Raw genomic sequence first — 20088 nt, forward strand, 5'->3', positions numbered from 1 at the left:
AACAGAGATGTCCAACTTTTTGATGTTGTGTGAGTGAGTCAATTAATACATTTTGCAGAAGGTCTTCACCCTCTTCGTGCCTCTGGGTGTGTGTTTAATTCTGTGTTATTAGGAATCTGATCTTTCCAAATCCCTCTTAGAAAAACTAAGTTCCAACTTTTAGTAACGTCAGGCTATAAGCAAAGCATCACCACCCATTGATTGGTCTGAATGATTGAGGGAATCCTGATACCAAATCTGTCTGTATTTCCATTTCGAAGAATAGTCCATCATTAAGTATTTAAACTACAGTTATGGATGGTAATGGTGCATATAAAGGAGAAAAAATACAGATATGTCAGAAATCTGGTTAAAACATCTCAGTGACTGGATGTATAAATATTAACAAACCTTGGTGAAAACAGTGTTTCAGGATGATCTGTGTCAATGTTGCTGCAGTGAAGTGGGACACAAGGTTATTACGATGAAAAAATGAGGAGAGTAGCTCACTTTTTAAAAGCACCTAGTAAATGAATGAAATGAAAGGCGTGTATTCCTTTGTGCATGCACGCTTCCTGGGGATTAGAAAAAGTTACACGAGAAAATAGTAGACGCACACTCTCATCACGCTTTCTCACTCAGGCATTAGTGTTATTATAATAGAGCTCAGTAAATAGGAACAAAATGGAAATCCTTTCAATGTCCTTTTACGCTGCTAATGCTGTCCTCATTTGTAAGCTGGAAAAGAAAAACAAAACAAAACAAAAAAACATCAGCTGTACTTATGCAGTTTTTTTTTTTTTTTTTTTTAAACATGTTACGCGACGCACATGCGTTCTTATCTTTTACACTAAAAGACATCTATCAGTGTAGTGAGTCAGGTAGGCTTATAATTTAAGGTTTTTCATTAGTAGTCAATTTTTATTTTATTTTCGTAGATGCATTCGTTTTATCAGTTTTTTAGTTAGTTTTAGTATTAATTTTTATAAAGTATTATTTAACGAGTGCAGGATTTAAAAAAAAAAGTCACAATAAGAGGTATGCAATAATATAAAGTACAATTCTCAAATGACTGTTCAACCTTTTTTTCTTCTGTATGGCCAAACAGTAATAACAAAATAAATACATTTAATTTGTATTTTATTCTATAAACCAAAATGTTGTTTTCAATTCTATTTTTAGATATTTCCTTAATTTTCGTTAAGTATAATAGGTCAGAAGTATCATAGGCTCTGAATTGGATTTGATCTGCCATAAATTGAAAAGATACATAGGAAAAACAAGGAAGCCAGTTCAACTGAAACTCTCCTAAGGACAAGTTGTATCAAAAATGAGTGGATGGATGGATGGATGGATGGATGGATGGATGGATGGATGGATGGATGGATGGATGGATGGATGGATGGATGGATGGATGGATGGATGGATGGATGGATGGACGGACAGATGGATAGATGGACGGATAAACGTACAGATGGATGGATGGACGGATGAATGGATGGGATGGCCAGATGGACAAACGGACAGAAGGATGGATGGATAATGGATGCCCGAACGGATGGATGGATGGATGGATGGATGGATGGATAAATGATTATCAGAAGGTAAAGTATACAGTAGTTTGTTTAACCTTGCTTGTCTTGTCTACGCTTGCTTGACTTTCTGCATGTGACAGGAGAAGACACATTTCAAAACATCCAACGTCACATTGAAACATTCACAGGGAGGAAACCATCTGGCCAAAGAACAGCATCCTCATCAAAACTTCAAGGCTACAAGAAGAAGACCAGGAGGAAAGATATGTGACAGGTACCAAACAGGCAGAGACGAAGTCACTGACACTAGCTGTTCGGGTTCTCTGATGTTTCACACGGCTTTTGTTCTACTGCCATTCCCCAGGGAGGGTATCAATAACCCAACTATCCTGAACTGTTACACTGGAAAATATATAGCAAAGGACAAAGCATAACAACAGAGGACGAGAGTAAAAAGCACCTATCTTGTCTGATGATGAACACCTCAATGAACAATTCAGACTGCCCAGAGTTGAATCTTCCTGTCGCTGTCTTCTTCACCATTGGGGTATTCAGTCTGACAGAGAATCTCTTGGTTGTGGTGGCCGTCATATACAACAGAAACCTCCACTCGCCAATGTACTGCTTTATGTGCAGCCTAGCGGGCTTCAACACCGTCGCCAGCCTCACTAAAACCTGTGAGAACGTCCTGCTAGTGTTTGCAGATGTGGGACAACTGAAGAAGGAAGGGTCCTCTGAAACCAAGCTTGATGATGTGATTGACTCACTGCTCGTTATGTCCTTTGTGGGTTCAATTTTCAGCTTCCTGGCCATTGCCGTGGACCGGTATGTATATAGATCTCGGGATATGCACACAGCCACAATGCTGAAAATTGCATGTATTTCAGCGTGGGCTAATCACAGGGCAATGATGGCAAAGTTGTTGCTTCTTTGATGTTTCTGTCTAACCATACATCAAATCAAAAGCTACTGTGAATGGGGTATATGCCACGGAAGAGGCGGGACGTGATTTGGCACATCAGTTTGTTTCCGGTCCGGGTTGCGCAAGCGTAACCGAGGGGCACAAAGTCGGAAGCACAAGTATTTTTCACGTAGCCCACACGTTGCAAACCGAACCGGAAACAAACTGATGTGCAAAAAGAGTCCCGCCTCTTCCGTGGCATATACCCCATTGAGATCCTGACGTCAGTTGACTTTCTGTGAACGCGACACCCTCTGGCAGGAAATTACTGGCGCAGCGTTAATGGGCTGCAATGGCGTGGAGGGCGAAAACTATAGCATTTATCCGTCAACTTTCCGCCCAAGAACATTGACAGTCACTTTGATGAAAAGGACATGATATAGGCCTACTTGTGCAAGGTGGACATGTTGAATTGCCGATGAAGCTTGGCAGCGCTGCTAACATGGAGTTACCCCCTCTGTTGCCGCTGAGTGCTTTCAAATCTGGAAGTCTTTACAAGTTTGTACAATCTGGATTTATTTCCCCTTTATGTATGGTCAAAATGCCATCGAAGTTGGCAGTTTCACATCACACAAGTCTTGGCAGTGTTATTTATCTACGTTAGCAACTTAGCAGCTGCTAAATCAGCTACAGCTGCCGTGATTTACAACGTAAAGTCTTCTTTATGGTGTTGGTCAGTTATTAGATTCAACTGTATAATATCTTAAAAAAGGTAGCAGCACAAATTAACAAAACAAATCCCGCACACGCGCACACATTTTGTGTGTGGTAACAGTTAGCATCTGCTGATTTAGCCACCATGTACAAAGTGCAACATTGTCTGCGAATTGGTTCCTCTTTTGGTAGCCTGGAGCACGCTCGAGCATTTTTTTTTGCATCTTCTCGTTGTGGCAGCTGGTCCACAACAGCTGTCAGTCAATGTTCAAGTGTGGTGTTCGCCGTTTACTCAAATTGGCATATGTGTTTTCTACCATGCCAAAATGGTTGCGCTAACGTCCATTTTGGGACATGTAACGTCAACGTCAAGATCTCTCTGCTAATATCAACACTGCTAAAAAAAAAAATAAAAAAATAAAAATTAAAAAAATAAATAAATAAATTAATTAATAATAATAATAATAATAATAATAATAATAATAATAATAATAATAATAATAATAATAAAATAAAAAATACTCCAAGGTTTTTATTTAGAACTTCTTACTCCCTCATCACTACATATGATTTAAAAAAAAAAAAAAATGTTTGAATTTTACATTGTATGACCGGATATGTCATTATCCTTTCTTTTATTACGTTATTTATATTATGATATTATTATATTATTGTATTATACAGTCTAATAACCTAGCTAATTAATGGGAGTAATCATTTCTAGATTTGTTTATTCTGACTATTATTATTATTATTTTTTTATTCAAGCACAATTGCTTGTTGCGTGTAATTCAAGCTATATCATATATTCATTAACTTAGTCATTCATGTTTGTTATTGCAGATACGTCTCTATATTCCATGCACTTAGATACCACAACATCATGACCATGCGACGCACAGGCACCATCTTAGGCATCATCTGGACAACTTGTGGGGTGTCGGCCATGTTCATGGTGACGTTCTTCGACTTCAAGTTCATCATGATCTGCTTTGTTTGCCTCTTTTTGATCTCCTTCGCCGTCATCTGCTTCCTCTACGTTTATATGTTCATGCTGGCACGTATCCATGCCAGGAAGATTGCCGCTGTAAACTCAGGTGGTGGTGAAAAATGTCGTTTCAGGTGGTGGGGTAGCAGCATGAGAGGAGCCCTCACACTTACTATCCTGTTTGGGGCAATTGTTGTGTGTTGGGCACCTTTTTTCTTCCACCTCATTATCTTGACAGTGTGCCCGGAAGACCCATATTGCGAGTGTTTCAGATCACTCTTCCAGATCCACGTATTGTTGCTTATGAGCCATGCACTTATTGATCCTGCTATCTACGCATTCCGCAGCGCAGAGCTAAGGCATACGTTCCGGAAGATGCTACTTTGTTCATGAGAGATGGGGATTTTATTTAACCTTTGATGATCTTCTTGTCTGTTTATTTTCATTACCTGAACAAAATGAACTAATGCGCAGTGCTAAATTAAAGCCAATCTGCTTCCGGACAGGAGGAGAAAAAGTCCATTAGACAAAAAAAAAAAAAAAAGTCTAATTTATCATCTAAAGTTACAATTAAGATATTTGCTGATGTACAGTTCAATTCCATTGAGATGCCTTCCATTTTTGCAACTTAACATGTTAAAGGTCAAATACTGCTGAATTAACCTGAGCCAAGCTCAGGCTTTTTTTCTGGATTGGTCATCAGTCAATCACAAGGCATGAATAGACAACCCTTTGTTAACACCCTGAACTGATTCCAGTCAATTGTAGACAGTTAGCATATGGGCATGTTTTTGTGATTAATGGATAAATGGAGGCATGCATGTTAGACCGGAAAAAATTGGTTAAAAAAAATAAAATTAAATAAAAACCCAGCTTGTACCGTGGGCGGGATCACAGCCTACTTCATTCATCGCTACACTCTAAAAATTGATTGGCTAAGAAAAACTACCAATCTAGTAGGTTAAGCTAATATTGGTTTGACCAATAGATTGGTCAGACATTGACCATTGCGGGTGGTTACGGGCATACCAATTTTATTGGTGACAATAGAAAATAAGTCTTGATAGATCACTTGGAAATACATTTATTGTATCAATTTATTATATTGTAAATGTAATTATTAATTATGGGATTACAAAATATATATTAAAAATAATAGTGTTTAAAAATGGAAATGTGTGTCTAGATAGATCATTAGGTGTGACCAGCTCTGTGGACTAGTGGTAGAGTGTCAAAAGGTAGATTGCAAATGTTGAGTGTTTGTGGTACACAATTCTACGCTTGCATAAAAAGCAAGCTAATTAAATATATTTTGGTTGTTTTTATTTGCTTTCTGAGTTGGTTAAGGTATTTATTATGTCTAGAAACTCACAAACAGCAAGACACTGTGTTCTATTACAGGTCGGGACAATATGTCTCCAGCCATAAAATTCAGTTGTAACCTTTTATTTCATCCTTCTGTATTTTCGGCCAGGGAATTGCTCTTCACCTTCTCTTTCACAAAGAAACTTTCTTTCTCAAAACTTTGTTATGTCATAATGGAATCAAATTACATCAAGGTAATTGCTATTGGCCACCCACTGTTCTTGTGATTAAAGAGTGCATTATTAGCACGTCTTCTTTTTAATTAGACTGTGAGATGTTGCAATGTTCGGCAGTGTTGCGTAACCTTTGCCTGCTCACTCCAGTGTAAGTACATTAGTGCATATACTAAAAAAATGTACTCTGGTAATTCTGTTCTTAATTAATTATGATTGGATCCAGAGGTAAATACGGGGAAAGAAAAGACAAATGTCATTCATCTTGTCAAACACAAATATTGCTAATAAGCAAAAATTGGCTTCCCTGTTTATTGTTCAAATGCTTTTGGAGGGGAGTCGCTGTGCTGTATGGGCCTTGAGTTCGACTGGTGCATAAAACATATTATTGTCAAGAAAATGTTGAGGTTGACTTCCCCCTTTAAATGTATTAAGTGTAGAAGTGTTAAAGTTCCGTGTATAAGTTAATGACTACATTCATGCTAGTGCAATCATCTTCACATGAATCTATGTATAAATATGCATATCTTAAAGTGGCCTTATATTGTTGGCAACCTGAAACAAACCTATGCAATTAGCATGATTGGCGGAGAAATAGGTATCTTTTTTTTTTTTTTTTTTTATCGCAAAAGATGTACAGTATAGTATCTTTGAGCTCAAATCATGTTTATATTTTTTGTTCCGTATACGTTGTCAATAATATACTGTACCTCCCAATAATTGTACTAATATTACTGTAACATAACTAGATCATATTTAGTACTACTACTGACCACATGCCAACCTGTAATTTGTTTCTGTAATATTAATAAAACTGTATATACCTACTATGTGTGAATATTACTGCTGTAATAATTTAATTTATCTCATGAGATAGCGTACCTATGAATCTATCAATCTATCTACAGTGAATATAAAAAACTCTACACTCTCATTGAAATGCCAGCTTTTTGTGACGTAAAATATAAAACCAAGAATACTGTTTTCAAAATTGCCCCTTCTCAAAATGGTGCATGTTAATGTGACGTCTGAATCTGAATGAAAATGCGCCAATCTTGATTCATGAAGGAAGAGCTTTATTAAAAACTGGGAGCACAATGAAGTGCAACAAACAGACACAAATGAAAAAAAAGTGACAAATTATTGAACTTAAAGAGATTATCTGAGCCTCAGAAGAAAGATGCCGCCGACTAAAATAAACAAATAACAGTCGACGCAAATGACGATCAAACCGCTGGATCAGGCAGATGTTGCCAAATAGGCAAGAAATCCGCCATCTTTCCTATGCTTCTCCTGCACTTTTGGTGCGAGCGGGATCTAGACTCTGCTCATCCACATCAACCCATTTGAATGACAAAACAAAAACACAAAACAACATAGGGCTTGCAGGAAATGTAATCAAGGCAATCTGTTCCACATTCATTCATTCATTCATTCCACATTTGGCCACAGTACATGGCAGATTAATAGTCATACAGAAAGAGGATATTTGATTTTATACAGTCAAATAAAAATGCAATCATTCATTTAGAATGATGAAGATTGTTTATTTACTGTATAAAATTCCATATAGAGTGCATGAAAAATGTACAAGCAATAACAATGTGTGCTTTTTTTTGTTTATTCATATTAGCTCAGGGAATGTGTCTGTTTATTTGAATATTGAACTGAAAAATTATTTTAGGGGGGTTTGATTTAGCTAAAACACTTCTATGACATGTTCATCAGGTTTTTTTTTTTTATAATCTTTGTTTTTATTGTCATAGAGTAAAACACAGGTTCATAACTGATAAAATAGTTTTAAAAATTCAGCTTAGTATTTACAGTTTTTATACAAATGTTGGTATTAGCAGTATGAGATGAGTACTGTATGTGATAAAAATGAAGATTATTCGGCTGCAGTGAACAGTAAACACAATAACAAAAGTGTCGACAACTTGACGGGACAGTTTCATATAAATGTGACATGATAGTATTGGTGTGAAAAAGTGGATTAAGCCGGTTAAGTCCCCACAGAAGACCCAGGTACCAAATGCACAACCATTCTCGTAATAACCTTTATTGCCATATTTCAAAATAAAAGATGAAGTAGAATTGGTATTTATTCACTGAAAGAAAGTCACGACAATTTTGCAAATGAAAAAGGGGCAATTCATTATTTACAGATGGCTCCAAAAGTAATTGATGGTATTGAAAATGATTGAAATGACTGAGCAAAAAACATACAGTGTGCAGTATTTTCACGCCCAGCAAAAGACTAGCACAAATTGCCATCAAACTGTGCGCATAGTTTGTGTTTTCTTTCGTTTTGGTATTTTCGCAGACGCGCACAGGCAATGGGAGCGAATCAAGACAGGGAAGGCACACGGCAGAAGTATAAGTAGGCTCGCTGGAGTCCATGTAGGAGATCATGTAAAAAAAAACAAAAAAAACCCACCTGCGATCTGCTGGAACGCCCACAGCATGTAGCACAAGTTCCCAAATATGCTAAAGGAGGCTAGGACCTCTTTTTCCACCTGAGTATCTCTCTACAAAAACAGAGCCCCACAAGAGTTTGTCAGTGAAAAATGGACCACCTTAAATCAGTACCCAAGATGTAGCTCTCAGTTTCAGAAAGGTTGGTGACCCCCATTATTACAGTATACTCATTTCTCACACAGTACAGGTGACCTTGCAGATGTAATTTCGGTGCTTTTACAATGTCCTCTTGTTCTTTTCGTGAAGATTCATTGTTTATTTCAGTATTTTTCTAACCACTGTGAACACTGAGATGTAATGAGTTAACATTCCTACATTTCTCTGGAAATTACACCAGCATCTGTGGACTCATTCTGGATCTTGTTGGTTTCTACCATTGACAACAATGAATTCTGTAAAATGTAAATACTGTATATAAATTTGGATTTAAATGTTATTGTTTACGTGTTTACAAACAATGGCTTAATCAGGAAGAAATGTATAATCTCAACAACTGTTTTTGTTTGTTTGTTTGTTTGTTTCTTTCTTTCTTTCTTTCTTTCTTTCTTTCTTTCTTTCTTTCTTTCTTTCTTTCTTTCTTTCTTTCTTTCTTTCTTTCTTTCTTTCTTTCTTTCTTTGTTTGTTTGTTCATTTGTTTTATAAAGGCCCATGACGCAGGAGTTTTTGCAAATTTGCGACCCCTCTGGCGAAACGCGGAATAAACGCCAACGACACGCACGGCCAAGATCATGAGCATGACGTCATTCTCAGATCAAACGTTTCCGGCCGACCGCGCCAACATTATTTCACTTTACAGGAAAATAGGGGCAAGAGTCATTGTGCCACAGTCGTGCTTTCTGTCCATTATACAATTCTTAAAACATGTGCGGGTGAAAAATATGGTTATTTTAACACTCCAATTTGAGTCTTAAGTTGCGTCATGCCCCTTTAACAACATTGTAGTGGTAATAGATTTTGCAGTATTTTTGCCCCCCTTAAACCTCACCAAAAAACAAATAAATAGAGTCAATTAAAAGAAAATCTGACTCATCATTAGCCTACACAGTAAATTCTGTAAATTTGACTCTATTTAAGAGTGGCAACAAATAGACTCAGTTTCAGAGTAATAGATACACTTGGAAGAGAGTAAACTAAAGAATTGGAAAAAGTCACTCAAGGGTTGAGGTACAAACTCACGACCTCCAGCTTGGCAGACTGCAACACCACCTGAGGTATACTGTAACTCTCCTACTGTTTGATTGTATCCAAGAGGAGACCAAAAAATAGTTTTTGGAAGATTCCCAGGTGACATGAGCGATATACTAACACACAGCAGGAGCTGCGTGGCTCAGGAAGTAGGTCGGCTGTCTCCCAAGATGAAGGTCCTGAGTTTTTTCCTCAACCATTGAGTGACTTTTATTTTATTCTTTTCCAATTCTTTTACTTTCTTTCAAGTGTAAATGTTACTCTAAAATTGAGTGTATTTGGTCCCACTCTAATAGAGTCAAATGTACTCTACAGAATTTACTGTGTAGTGCATAATCAGACCAATTTTGATTTATTGCATTTCATTCAACTGGTTTATGTCTTAACTATAATGTTTTAGTTTGTGTATGATTTTCTATGAGCCATATATATTATGTCGGCTTTTAATAAAGTTCCAGTGTTGAATTCCATTTCATTGCTCACGCTCTGCTGTTCAGCACTTACCAGTCAGAGCACAGATGCTGGTGTAGCAATTCCTTATCTTAAAACAGCAGAATATCTCCTTAAAAGTTTTCCTCATTTCCTGACTCCTGAAGGCGTAGATCATTGGGTCAATGACAGAATTGCACATGATGAGAATTAGGTACATGTTAAAATGGGACATGAAGCACACGCAGTAGAGGTTGCGCGGACAGGAAATCATAAGGATGAGATGGAGGAAGAAGGGAGCCCAGCAGACGATGAAGATCCCCAGGAGGATGGTCAGCGTGATGGCGCCCTTCATGCTGGTGCGCTGATGGATGCTGTTGCAACCGGACAGAGCTGCAATGCGCTTGACGTGCGAACGCGCCAGCATGAACATGTGGCTGTAAAGGGATGCCATGATGAGCAGCATGCTGAAGAACATGGCCACAAGGCAGATGATGACAGAGGTGGTATCGGAGTAGATGATAAAGATAATCCCGCAGCCCGTGCAGAAGGTCCAGATTCCCCCAATGATGCAGCCAGCTCGCCTCACTGTCATGATGTTGTGGTATCTCAGTGCATAGAAGATAGTAAAATACCTGTAAAAAAAAAAAAAAAAAAAAATCATTTCTATGTGACCACTAATTTGGGAAGTAAGTGTTGTGTGCTGGAGTCGGATCCCACAGCGCAGACACAAATAAGGCTTAACTATTTATTCACATCGAGAGGCATAGAACAAATTTGACTAGACAAGAAACTAAGAGAGTTGCACAGAGGGACAGAAAGTAATAATCCTGCAAAACATAAACAATTCTCAGACTGCACCTACAGACAGTGACTCGATCTGATTGGTTGTAGCAAGTAAAGGACTAAAGAACGACATCACATAGGTCCAGACATCACCTAAAGGATTAAAGCTCGACATCACATAGCCTAAAACTAGTTGAAACTAGATGATGGTTATATGATGGTTACATATGTTCAAAACAGACACTTGTTATATCAGTACAAAACAGACAATTGACCTCATGGTCGTGAACCCAACTTAACAGGTCATGAACTCAAACTTAACCCTGGATGACCCCAGACATGACAGTAAGTCTTTTTGCATGAAAAATGTGGGCCTCCTTCGGAGACCGGGGCTTTATGTGACGCTTTTTACACTTTTATATATATTTCTTGGAATCAATACTTTATACGTGTACCACATAAAAGACTATTCTTTAGTATATGTTTTGTTGTCATGTCATTTATATTTAGTGTCAGTGCAGCGTTCCAAGCACACAGTAAATTTTGTAGAATACATTTTACTCTAAACATAGTCTATTTGGTCTCACTCTAAACAGAGTAAAATTTACACTTGGATGAGAGTAAAATATTCAAAGTAAAATTGTAGATTTCACTCAAAATATTTTTCGTGTGTATGATTGAATTTGATGAATTTGCCTATCCCAAGAAAAACCTATGAAAGAGTTTTTCACTCAGAAATTAAATTTTATTAATAAATAAAGTATAAATAAATAATAAAGTAAATTTTCCAAGGGAGAGATTTTGACAAAAATTTATTAATAAATATTTATTTATTTATTTATTTATCCATCCAGCCATCCATTTTCTTATTCCTCACAAGGGTCGCTGGAGTGCTGGAGCCTATCCCAGCCGGCTTCGGGCAGTAGGCGGTGTATACCCTGAACTGGTTGCCAGCCAATCGCAGTTATTTATGTATGTATGTATGCATGTATGTATTTATTTATTTATTTATTTATTTATTTATTTATTTATTCATAAAATAAAGCCACCCAAGGGTTGAGGAACAAACCCACAATTTCAGGGTGGGAGACTACTCCCTGAGGCATGCCATTCCTTTGTACCAGGCCTGGACTGGCCATCTGGCATACAGGGCAGATGCCTGGTGGGCAGTGTTTTTTTAAATGATTATTTTCCTCCATTTTACAAGAGTGGTCCACAATTTAGAGGGACCAATCCATCAATCCATTTGGAAAATAGACAGCAAACTGAACCAACATCAGTCATCATCAGTAGCAGATCTACAGTATGTGTTAGGCAGGGGTGGTCAGGAGTCAGACCGGGCTTGGGCAGGCGGGCTTAAGTCAAAATGCCAGGGACGATTTTTTTGTTCCAGTCCAGCTCTGCTGTGTTCTAGCTCAGCTGGAATCTTCATACCTCCAAGAGTTTCTGTCTCCTTTTGGATATTAGCAAACAGTAGGAGCGGCAATAGCTCAGGTGACAGAGTGTCCATCTCCCAAGCTGAAAGTCATGAGTTCGTTCCTCAACCCTTAAATAACTTTAAAAAAACAAAAACAAAAACAAAAAAACTAGTAAAATGTGCTAAAAAATATTTCCTTAAAATTTACTTAGAATTTCCGAGTGAAAAAACTTCACTCAGTTTTTGTCATAGGATAGGCAAATTCTCTTGTACAAAATACTATAAGTAAAATTTATTCTCAATATTTAACTCTCTTCCAAGTGTAACAAAACATTTACACTCTAATGTAAGCTGTACACGGACAGCCTTTCACTGTGTAAAAGTGTCATTTCTTCATTGTTGTCTCAAGAAAATATATAATTAATATCTGTAGAAAGGTGAGGGTTATACTCCATTTGTGAGATACTGCGCATTCTCCACAGTTTTTCTGAAGTTTCAGAAAGTGACTGATTACCTGTCCACAGCGATGGCCACGAGGCTGCACATGGATGCCACCACAGAAATACAGATCATGGAATCAAAAACGTTGTCCATATGCCGGATGAAGTGCTCCTCCACCACCAGCTGTCTGTTGTTGAGCAGGTAAATGACGACGGTTTCCCAGGCGTTGGACACGCTCACTAACATGTCCGCTACAGCCAAACTGCAAAACCAAGAGAGTTTGTTACATTTCGTGACGGAAGCCATATTGTTTAGAAAATGACACGTGCCTCCTTTTCTAAGTTTGCACACATTTATTTTTATGGAAGTGATCAGTTCGTCAATCACTAAGTAGACATTTAAGGGGGGAAAATTACATTACTGTATTAGTAATTTAACATTGCAAGTTAAAAAAACAAAAAAAAAAACAAAAAAAAAAAAACACTTCTACATCACACGGCTTTCAAGTTGCCATTACAAGGAAGTGTATTATTTGTCATCTTTGTGCAACTTTCTTGGAATGCAAACTTCCAAGATTTAGCCACTTTTCTGTCGAAACACAAATTACATGCTTATCTTAGTACAATACAAGGGTTTTCTGTGCCTTTTTTTATTTATTTATTTATTTTTATGTTTTTTCCACCGTTATGCCACGTTAGCAAGCTTCAAGGCACTTTCAAAATTCCCTTTGACTGACCATTTCAAATGTCAGTGTGGATCCAGAGACACCAACCTTTTGAAAGTGATAGCTACTTCTTGTGGACGATGGAAATGGCTACCAGTTTGAAACACACTTCAGTTCACATTTGAATTATATTTTCATTATATTTTCTCTTTTCTCAGAAAATACTGATCATGTTAATGATTTCTAACCACACGATGATTTAACATGGTTGGAAAAAGGTAATTATCCATCCATCTATTTTCTTGACCGCTTATTCCTCACAAGGGTCGCGGGGGGTGCTGGAGCCTATCTCAGCTGGCTCTGGGCAGTAGGCAGGGGACACCCTGGACTGGTTGCCAGCCAATCACAGGGAAAGGTAATTATCAATAGACAATATTTTTCTGTAAATCTCTAGCTTGTACAAAGTGAGGCTTCCCATTTCAAAAACAACAAATTGTCACGATATGTGGAGCGAGTGGATGAGGGGAGATGGAAGCAAGGACCCACTGGCGGAGACACATGACAGAGACACGTGTGGAGACAGACAGGGATGGCTATATAAGGAACTTTATTGTCAATGAATAAGTAAAAGACGGGATGGGACGTGAAAGGACTGGGCGCCAAGACTCGAATGGGAAAGGGGAAGCTGGTTGACAGGACGGAACATGAGCAGACTGGTCGCCATGACTGGACTGAAAGTGGGGCGACTTGGGTGGGACGTGGGGTGACTTGGCTTGGATGTGAAAGACTGGGCTGGGACGTCAGAGAATTGGCTTGGACGTCAGAGACTTGACTTGGATGTGAAGGACTTGACTTGACGTGGGGGAAACCTGACTTGACAGCAAACGACACCAACACAGCACACCACAACAGGACAAGACAAGACAATGCTACCACACCACATAAACAAACACCACTGACTAAATACACCAACACTAACGAGACACTAACGAGACACTAACAAGACACACCTGGGAAACACAATAGGCTGAGAGCACTGATTGGTCACACATACTGGGAAAGGAAGACACATGCAGGTGGACAAGGAAGGAACGAGACAAGGAAGACAAACCAGACAAAAGACAACATGAACACCCAAAATACAACAAAAACCCAACCCCACCGAACCAAAACATGACACAATTAAAAAAAAAATGTGTATAACACAAATGTAAAATACAACATATGCTAAACATAAATCAAACTATAACTAACTTGTGAGAGACAAACTAAATTAACTACTCTTCCTTTAAAAAGATAATAATGAGCAAAATTTCATAACTACTATAAGGTCTCATGCCACACCTTTTTTAAAGCCATGATTTTTTATTTTTATCATTATTATTATTATTTTTTAATAACACTTGCTGTCGTTTTGTCAGGGTCGAAAGAAAATTTGGTTTAGAAATGCCCAGGGTGCAATTTGTCAATATATTCTACTTGGTCAAAAGTGCCGGGCATCTTGAAGAGTAGTTGCATTAATATTAACCTAAAGAAAATTCAACAAGATATTATTAATAACCAGTAAGGCGCCCACAAACAGCGATCATTTTTGTGCCAGTAAACAGAGCATGATTAGCATTATTAGCAAATGATATGTGTTGTCTGTGTAACTTTTAGTTTGTGCTCAAGTCAAGTCCTTACCTGCAGACGAAGAAGTACATGGGTGAATGAAGGTTCTTGTTCTTCACTATGGCCGTAATAACCAGGATGTTCTCTAATAAGGAGATGATCCCCAGGGTCAGGAAGACCTAAAAGAGGAAATTGAAGCATGGCAGTTTAAAAAAATAATAATCACAAAGTGAATTTATGACTACAGACAAGTTATTGCCCCCGACTACGTGACATCTATATATTCTTTTTCTTTTTTATGGCCTTGTAAACATTTTATGACTTGGAAAAATAATCTGCAGAATTCTGTTTCTGTGCCTACGAAAGCTAGCTGTAAATGTATACTGGATACATTGTCAGATGATGGTGAAAGAGAAAGAAAAAATATATTCATTCTAAGAATATCAATTATTATAGTAAGCTCTTGTGATAAAAATGATTCTGCATCGTTAAAGGTAACATGTGGAATCCCACAAGGGTCGATCCTTGGGTCAAAATGATTTATTTCGTATTTGAATGATGTATGTTTTGTGTCTAAATGTGTTAATTGCATTCTTTTTTGCAGATGACACAACTTTTTTCTGTTCTGGGACCCACTTAAATGATATTATTATCAATGTTGAATGTGAAATAAAATTGGTTAAGAAAATGGTTTGACCTGAATAAGTTATCTTTAAATACAAGTAAAACAAAATTTATGATATTTGGTCATCATCATTCAGTTACAATGGGAATAGGGGATGCGGAAATTGATAGCGTTTTTGACATGACATTTTTAGGTGTCATTATGGATCATAATTTGAAATGGAAAATGAATTTATACATTATCAAAGAGCAAAATCAATTGCCATATTATATAAGGTGAAGGATCCTTTGAACCATCATGCTTTGTATATTTTGTATGATTCTTCGGTTATTTGAAAATATGGGGGAATGCATATCCCACACATATAAGATCAATATTTATTCTACAAAAGGGAGCTTTAAAAGGATAATAACGAAGTCAAATAGTAGAACCATCAAATGGGTTATTTATTAAGTTCAGAGCTTTGAAATTTGAGGACTTGGTAAATTATGAAATTGCACTTATTATAAACAGCTTCCTAGTCACATTGAGAATATGTTTAAGATAAAACAAGTTGATACGACTTCCGACATTTTGACAGAATAAAATCTAGGACTAAATTAAAAGATCAATGTATTTCCATAAGTACTGTGTGAAATCATCTTGATGATGACTTGAAAGCGTGTTAGACAATTTAAATTTTAAATGTTTGTTTAAAAGTATAAAGTTATTGAAAAATATGAGAATGTAAGTTGGTGTTTGGATCATGTTTTGCTAATTTTATTATCATTTATGTTGTTTTTCTACCCACATTTTCCAGAAAATGTGTAAAAATGAAAATTACAACACGTGACTTACCTCCACAGCAATGTGGAGTTGCTCACATGCTGCAGGTTTGCTTGTCCCGCCCTGGCTGGCGTTGGACAGGTCCGGCAAAGTGGAGTTCCCTGTGAACATCTCCTCTTTGTAGGAGGACCCGAGAGTCACGTTCATCCCTGCAGGAGCTCTGGTCCAAATCACTGTCGCTCAAGTCGGGATGGCATTTTATTGCAGGCTGACAGAGACAGTACAGGTCAAAATATTATTTCGGGTACAAATTGAATTGGCGCATTTTCTCTGCTACAGACTAAAATGACTGCGAGATGGTAAGTTCTTCAATGGCCATTTTAATCAGTGCCCAGATCTCAACACAATAGAGCACAATCTCCAAGCCTGCAGGCAGGATCTGTCACTCCATATTTGTTGTGGCCTGTGAACGCTTGCCATACATTTTCCTTGACTTGCGCTTAATAAGCGAGTTATCCATCATTCAAATGATAACAATCAAATGCAATAAATAAGAGTTGATGTAGCTCAGCTTCAGGCTACCTTACACACGTGCTTAACTAATTAACGAATAAATACATAATAAATAATGAAACTAATTAGTGTAACGCAAAAAACAAAGCAAAACAAAAAACTAAACAGTAGCGCGGTATGAATGCAACTTCCAGCTGCCGTTCGAGAGCCTTCCTCGAGTTCCTCCAATGGAGTCAAAGCAATAACAACGGCCAATACAATCATAATGTTTTATAGCACAATAATTCACACTGATCAAACTGTTACCGGTACCCTTGTTCGTATCCTTCATTTCTAAAAAGGAAAACTAGAAACGATAAAATTGATGTTGCAATTTGGCCATAAGAATATATTGAAGCAGTTGATTATTCATGTTATTGTCATTAATTTTGTCTTTGTTTACATATTACAGTTTGTTTTGCATTTTGTTTCCATTCTGAACCAAATGTGAAGCAAACAATGACATTGAAAGCATCGTATGTGAATTTTGGCATACAGTTATACCCCTTTAATGTATTCACTGAAAATTGAGGTTCTTGGTAAAATAGTTATTCCCAAATATAAAATGTCATGTTTTGATGAAAAAAGTTCAAGTACACTTGGTTGTTTTATTTGAATTGAACCCATACTTAGATGCTATATTAAGACAATATCATAAAAAAACTCGTTCATTGTTCAAAATTTGTTTTCCAGGATGATAGGAAAGATGAAACGCTTAAGCTAGCCATGGGATACAGTAGCTGGTAAAAGAGAGCCTGTGTGTCCGCATCCTGTTTGCCAGTAATGAAACACTTGAATCTTCCCTGTAGGCAAATTAACACCCTTTCTCGACTTGTGACTTGTCAAGCAGATTCTGCAGCAAATTGTTTTGGACTGCAGCATTTTCCAAATAAAATAACCTTCAAATTATGTTTTATTTTGATACAAAAAAAGAACCTTGCATTTTCTTATCTTACTGTAAATAATTAAGATGCTCATAACTTGCTGTTTACAGTTTATTTGTAGTGATCCAACATTACATTCTAAAGGAAACATGTAACCTAAATATACTTTAAAAGCACACATAAATATAAATAATGTTCTTTTTTTTCTCTCCAATAAATATGGTAAATTTCTACGTTTGAATCCCTGCTCCGCCCATCCAGTGTTGAGTTTATTCTGTCAGTACTCGTGTACGTTTATATTACAAAAACATCCAAGCTCGATTAATTAAAGACTGTGGGCCCTATTTTCATTCCCAAGTGGAGTTTTCTTGCATTGAATCTGTCTGCCTTGCTCCTTGATCAGATCCACCAAAATCGTGTTACACCACCCGTGTTACTCGTTAGACCTGGTTTTACCGAGTCTAAAAATACATAAACTTTTTGTGACAAAATTCGTGGTACCCCGGGGGGCTTGACAGCTCGTGCACCGGACCCCCCAGAGAGGCGTTGCGCATTTACCAAATTTACGATAGACTAGACTTGCCCCGGCAATAGAATAAAGATGCGACTTTCTGTTGCCAAATTGCCATATCCACTGGGGGCGTGGCCTAGAGAGGCGTAGCACAGCTCAAATCTCCAGACAGAGTAGAGCAGACTTGCCCGATCATGAAAATGCACCCGTAAAATGCACTAGGGCTGGGTATCGATTCTAATTTTCCTCAATCGATTAGATTTCAATTCACAAGAGTTCAGTTCGATTTGATTTTGTTTTTATCTGATTTGATTCGATTCACTTCAATCCAATATTGATTAATTATGGCGCATCAATTCTTCTGAAATGTCAAGGACAAGATAAAAATTGCACAAATATTACATTCCAAATTAAATTTTGAGCAGGTTATTTAATGAAAGAAACATTGTGTTATAATCACTTAAGTGTTCTATAAACATGGACATCAGAAAGGATGAGATGAAAGTATTTTCATTATCTAATTCAATAATTGTACATATAAATTAGAAAAATTCTGAATCGTCTTAAAATGCAATAAGTCAGGTCGTTCATAAATGTAAGAACATACTTTTAAATTCATGTGAACAGTAAATTTCAAGAAAACACTAAGATTACAAAAAAAAATTGACTTTAACATTCGGTTTTCTTAAAAAAAAAATTATGGAGAAAAGAGATATAAAATAATCAATTCATGTTTTTTTTTTAATCGACATTGGGCTTGAAAAGGAAAATCAATTCGATATCGATTATTCAATTTTTTTTTTAAACCCAGCCCTAGTTTTTGCATTAATAGATCCCTCAAAATGATCCATCCTGGACTGGCTGGCAACCAGTTCAGGGTTACTGCTCGAAGCCAGCTGGGATAAGCTCCAGCTCCACCGTTGCCACCCTTGTGAGGAATAAGCGGTTAAGAAAGAAAATGGGTGAGCGGGTGGCAAAATTGGTTAAATCATCCATGGGTGCGGTGCGAATGGGAGTGTGATTGTTTGTTTGTCTATGCAGTCCTGTATTTGCCCTCGAATTGACAGGCAACCAGTCTGTAACAGCAATGCTGCTGTCAAGCAAGAAATCACGAGTATGTCATTTTTCTTGTCTTTCAGCACATCATCAAAAGTATGTTAACAAACAGCTGCATATAACGAACTCATCTATTTTCCATTGTAATACAGTATACACCGTAATCGTGTGTGTGATGCATACGATTAGAATTTATTAACAGTTAAAGCACATTGGCTGATCTCTTTATTGCAGATCAGTTTTCACGGAACATTCACTGCCTCTACTGTTGTTTTGAGAAACACAATTGACATATTTTTACAAACTGGGATGAAAATGTGGATGCAATTACAGATTATTTGCTTTTCTGCACCAACAGCTAATCTGGCATGTTTCATTCCCTTGCTGTTAGTTCATTAGTGAGAGAATAATCTTTGATAATGAAATACTCTTGAAAATAACATTGCAAACAAAACAACATTGTTAAACAATTACAGTAATATGCTGTTTGAAAACCTGAATGGAATAAGGTGTGACTTTTTCAGAATCAATCTAATTATGTCAGATGGGACATTGAGTTGTTAAATACAAAATTATGTCATTGGCTAGATTCTTTAGTTGGCAAAATCTAATTTGATATCAGAAACCACTCAGGTCAATTTTAACAAATGGATAAGACACCAGCTGTTTTGCTGAGTATGCAGATGAGCAATAATGAAGGACTCACCTCTTGCTGCAGCAGCGACTCAAAATCTTCTCTTTAGTGGTTTAGTGGACTGATTGGATTGTTCCTGTGTGGAACATCAAACTAAAGAATTCATGAACCAAGAGAGTGAGGATGCTGTGCAGCGAGGGTTTCAGAGAGAAAGTGAGATAGCGTGGGTTGGCTTATTAAGTGCATGGGAAAAAGCTTGCGTGTTTGGTGCGTGTGATGTCAGGAAGCTCATGACATCATTTATCAGCCATCTTCACAGTGGTTTGAAGCAGCCAGCGGTAGACAACTTATTTATTGTTTATTATATACTGTAGTGAAGTTTCTACACTGTAACA

The 20088-nt window shown here is 37.2% G+C and overlaps 2 protein-coding genes across 3 annotated transcripts; one reads left to right on the forward strand and one right to left on the reverse strand.

The window, feature by feature from the left end:
• The first annotated feature begins 1986 nt into the window (after positions 1-1986).
• On the forward strand, positions 1987-4510 carry mc2r (melanocortin 2 receptor). Its single transcript, XM_077527512.1, has 2 exons — positions 1987-2339; positions 3973-4510. Exons 1-2 carry the CDS (start codon positions 1987-1989, stop codon positions 4508-4510), a joined length of 891 nt encoding a protein of 296 aa, XP_077383638.1.
• A 4271-nt stretch (positions 4511-8781) lies between these two features.
• On the reverse strand, positions 8782-19903 carry LOC144022085 (melanocortin receptor 5-like). 2 transcript variants are annotated; one of them, XM_077526557.1, is made up of 5 exons: positions 19766-19903; positions 16129-16324; positions 14739-14845; positions 12465-12653; positions 8782-10382 (listed from the first exon to the last, which is right to left on the reverse strand). In XM_077526557.1, exons 2-5 carry the CDS (start codon positions 16261-16263, stop codon positions 9812-9814), a joined length of 1002 nt encoding a protein of 333 aa, XP_077382683.1. In that variant the 5' UTR covers positions 16264-16324; positions 19766-19903; the 3' UTR covers positions 8782-9811. The 2 variants fall into 2 exon arrangements, with proteins under 2 accessions (XP_077382683.1, XP_077382684.1); XM_077526558.1 differs by lacking the exon at positions 19766-19903 and having other exon boundaries at positions 16129-16453.
• Positions 19904-20088: the final 185 nt, after the last annotated feature.

This window comes from Festucalex cinctus, chromosome 7 (genome assembly GCF_051991245.1).
Source record: "Festucalex cinctus isolate MCC-2025b chromosome 7, RoL_Fcin_1.0, whole genome shotgun sequence".
NCBI classification, from domain to species: domain Eukaryota; kingdom Metazoa; phylum Chordata; class Actinopteri; order Syngnathiformes; family Syngnathidae; genus Festucalex; species Festucalex cinctus.

Bases quoted from the DNA above. Each gene is read 5' to 3' on its own strand.
- mc2r (XM_077527512.1), top strand. From the start codon at position 1,987: ATGATGAACACCTCAATGAACAATTCAGACTGCCCAGAGTTGAATCTT. The intron at 2,340-3,972 runs GTATGTATATAG...TTGTTATTGCAG, and splicing joins CTGGCCATTGCCGTGGACCG to ATACGTCTCTATATTCCATG.
- LOC144022085 (XM_077526557.1), bottom strand. From the start codon at position 16,263: ATGAACGTGACTCTCGGGTCCTCCTACAAAGAGGAGATGTTCACAGGG. The intron at 14,846-16,128 runs GTAAGTCACGTG...TTCCTCTTTTAG, and splicing joins AACTCCACATTGCTGTGGAG to GTCTTCCTGACCCTGGGGAT. The intron at 10,383-12,464 runs GTAATCAGTCAC...TTTTTTTTACAG, and splicing joins GTGGCCATCGCTGTGGACAG to GTATTTTACTATCTTCTATG.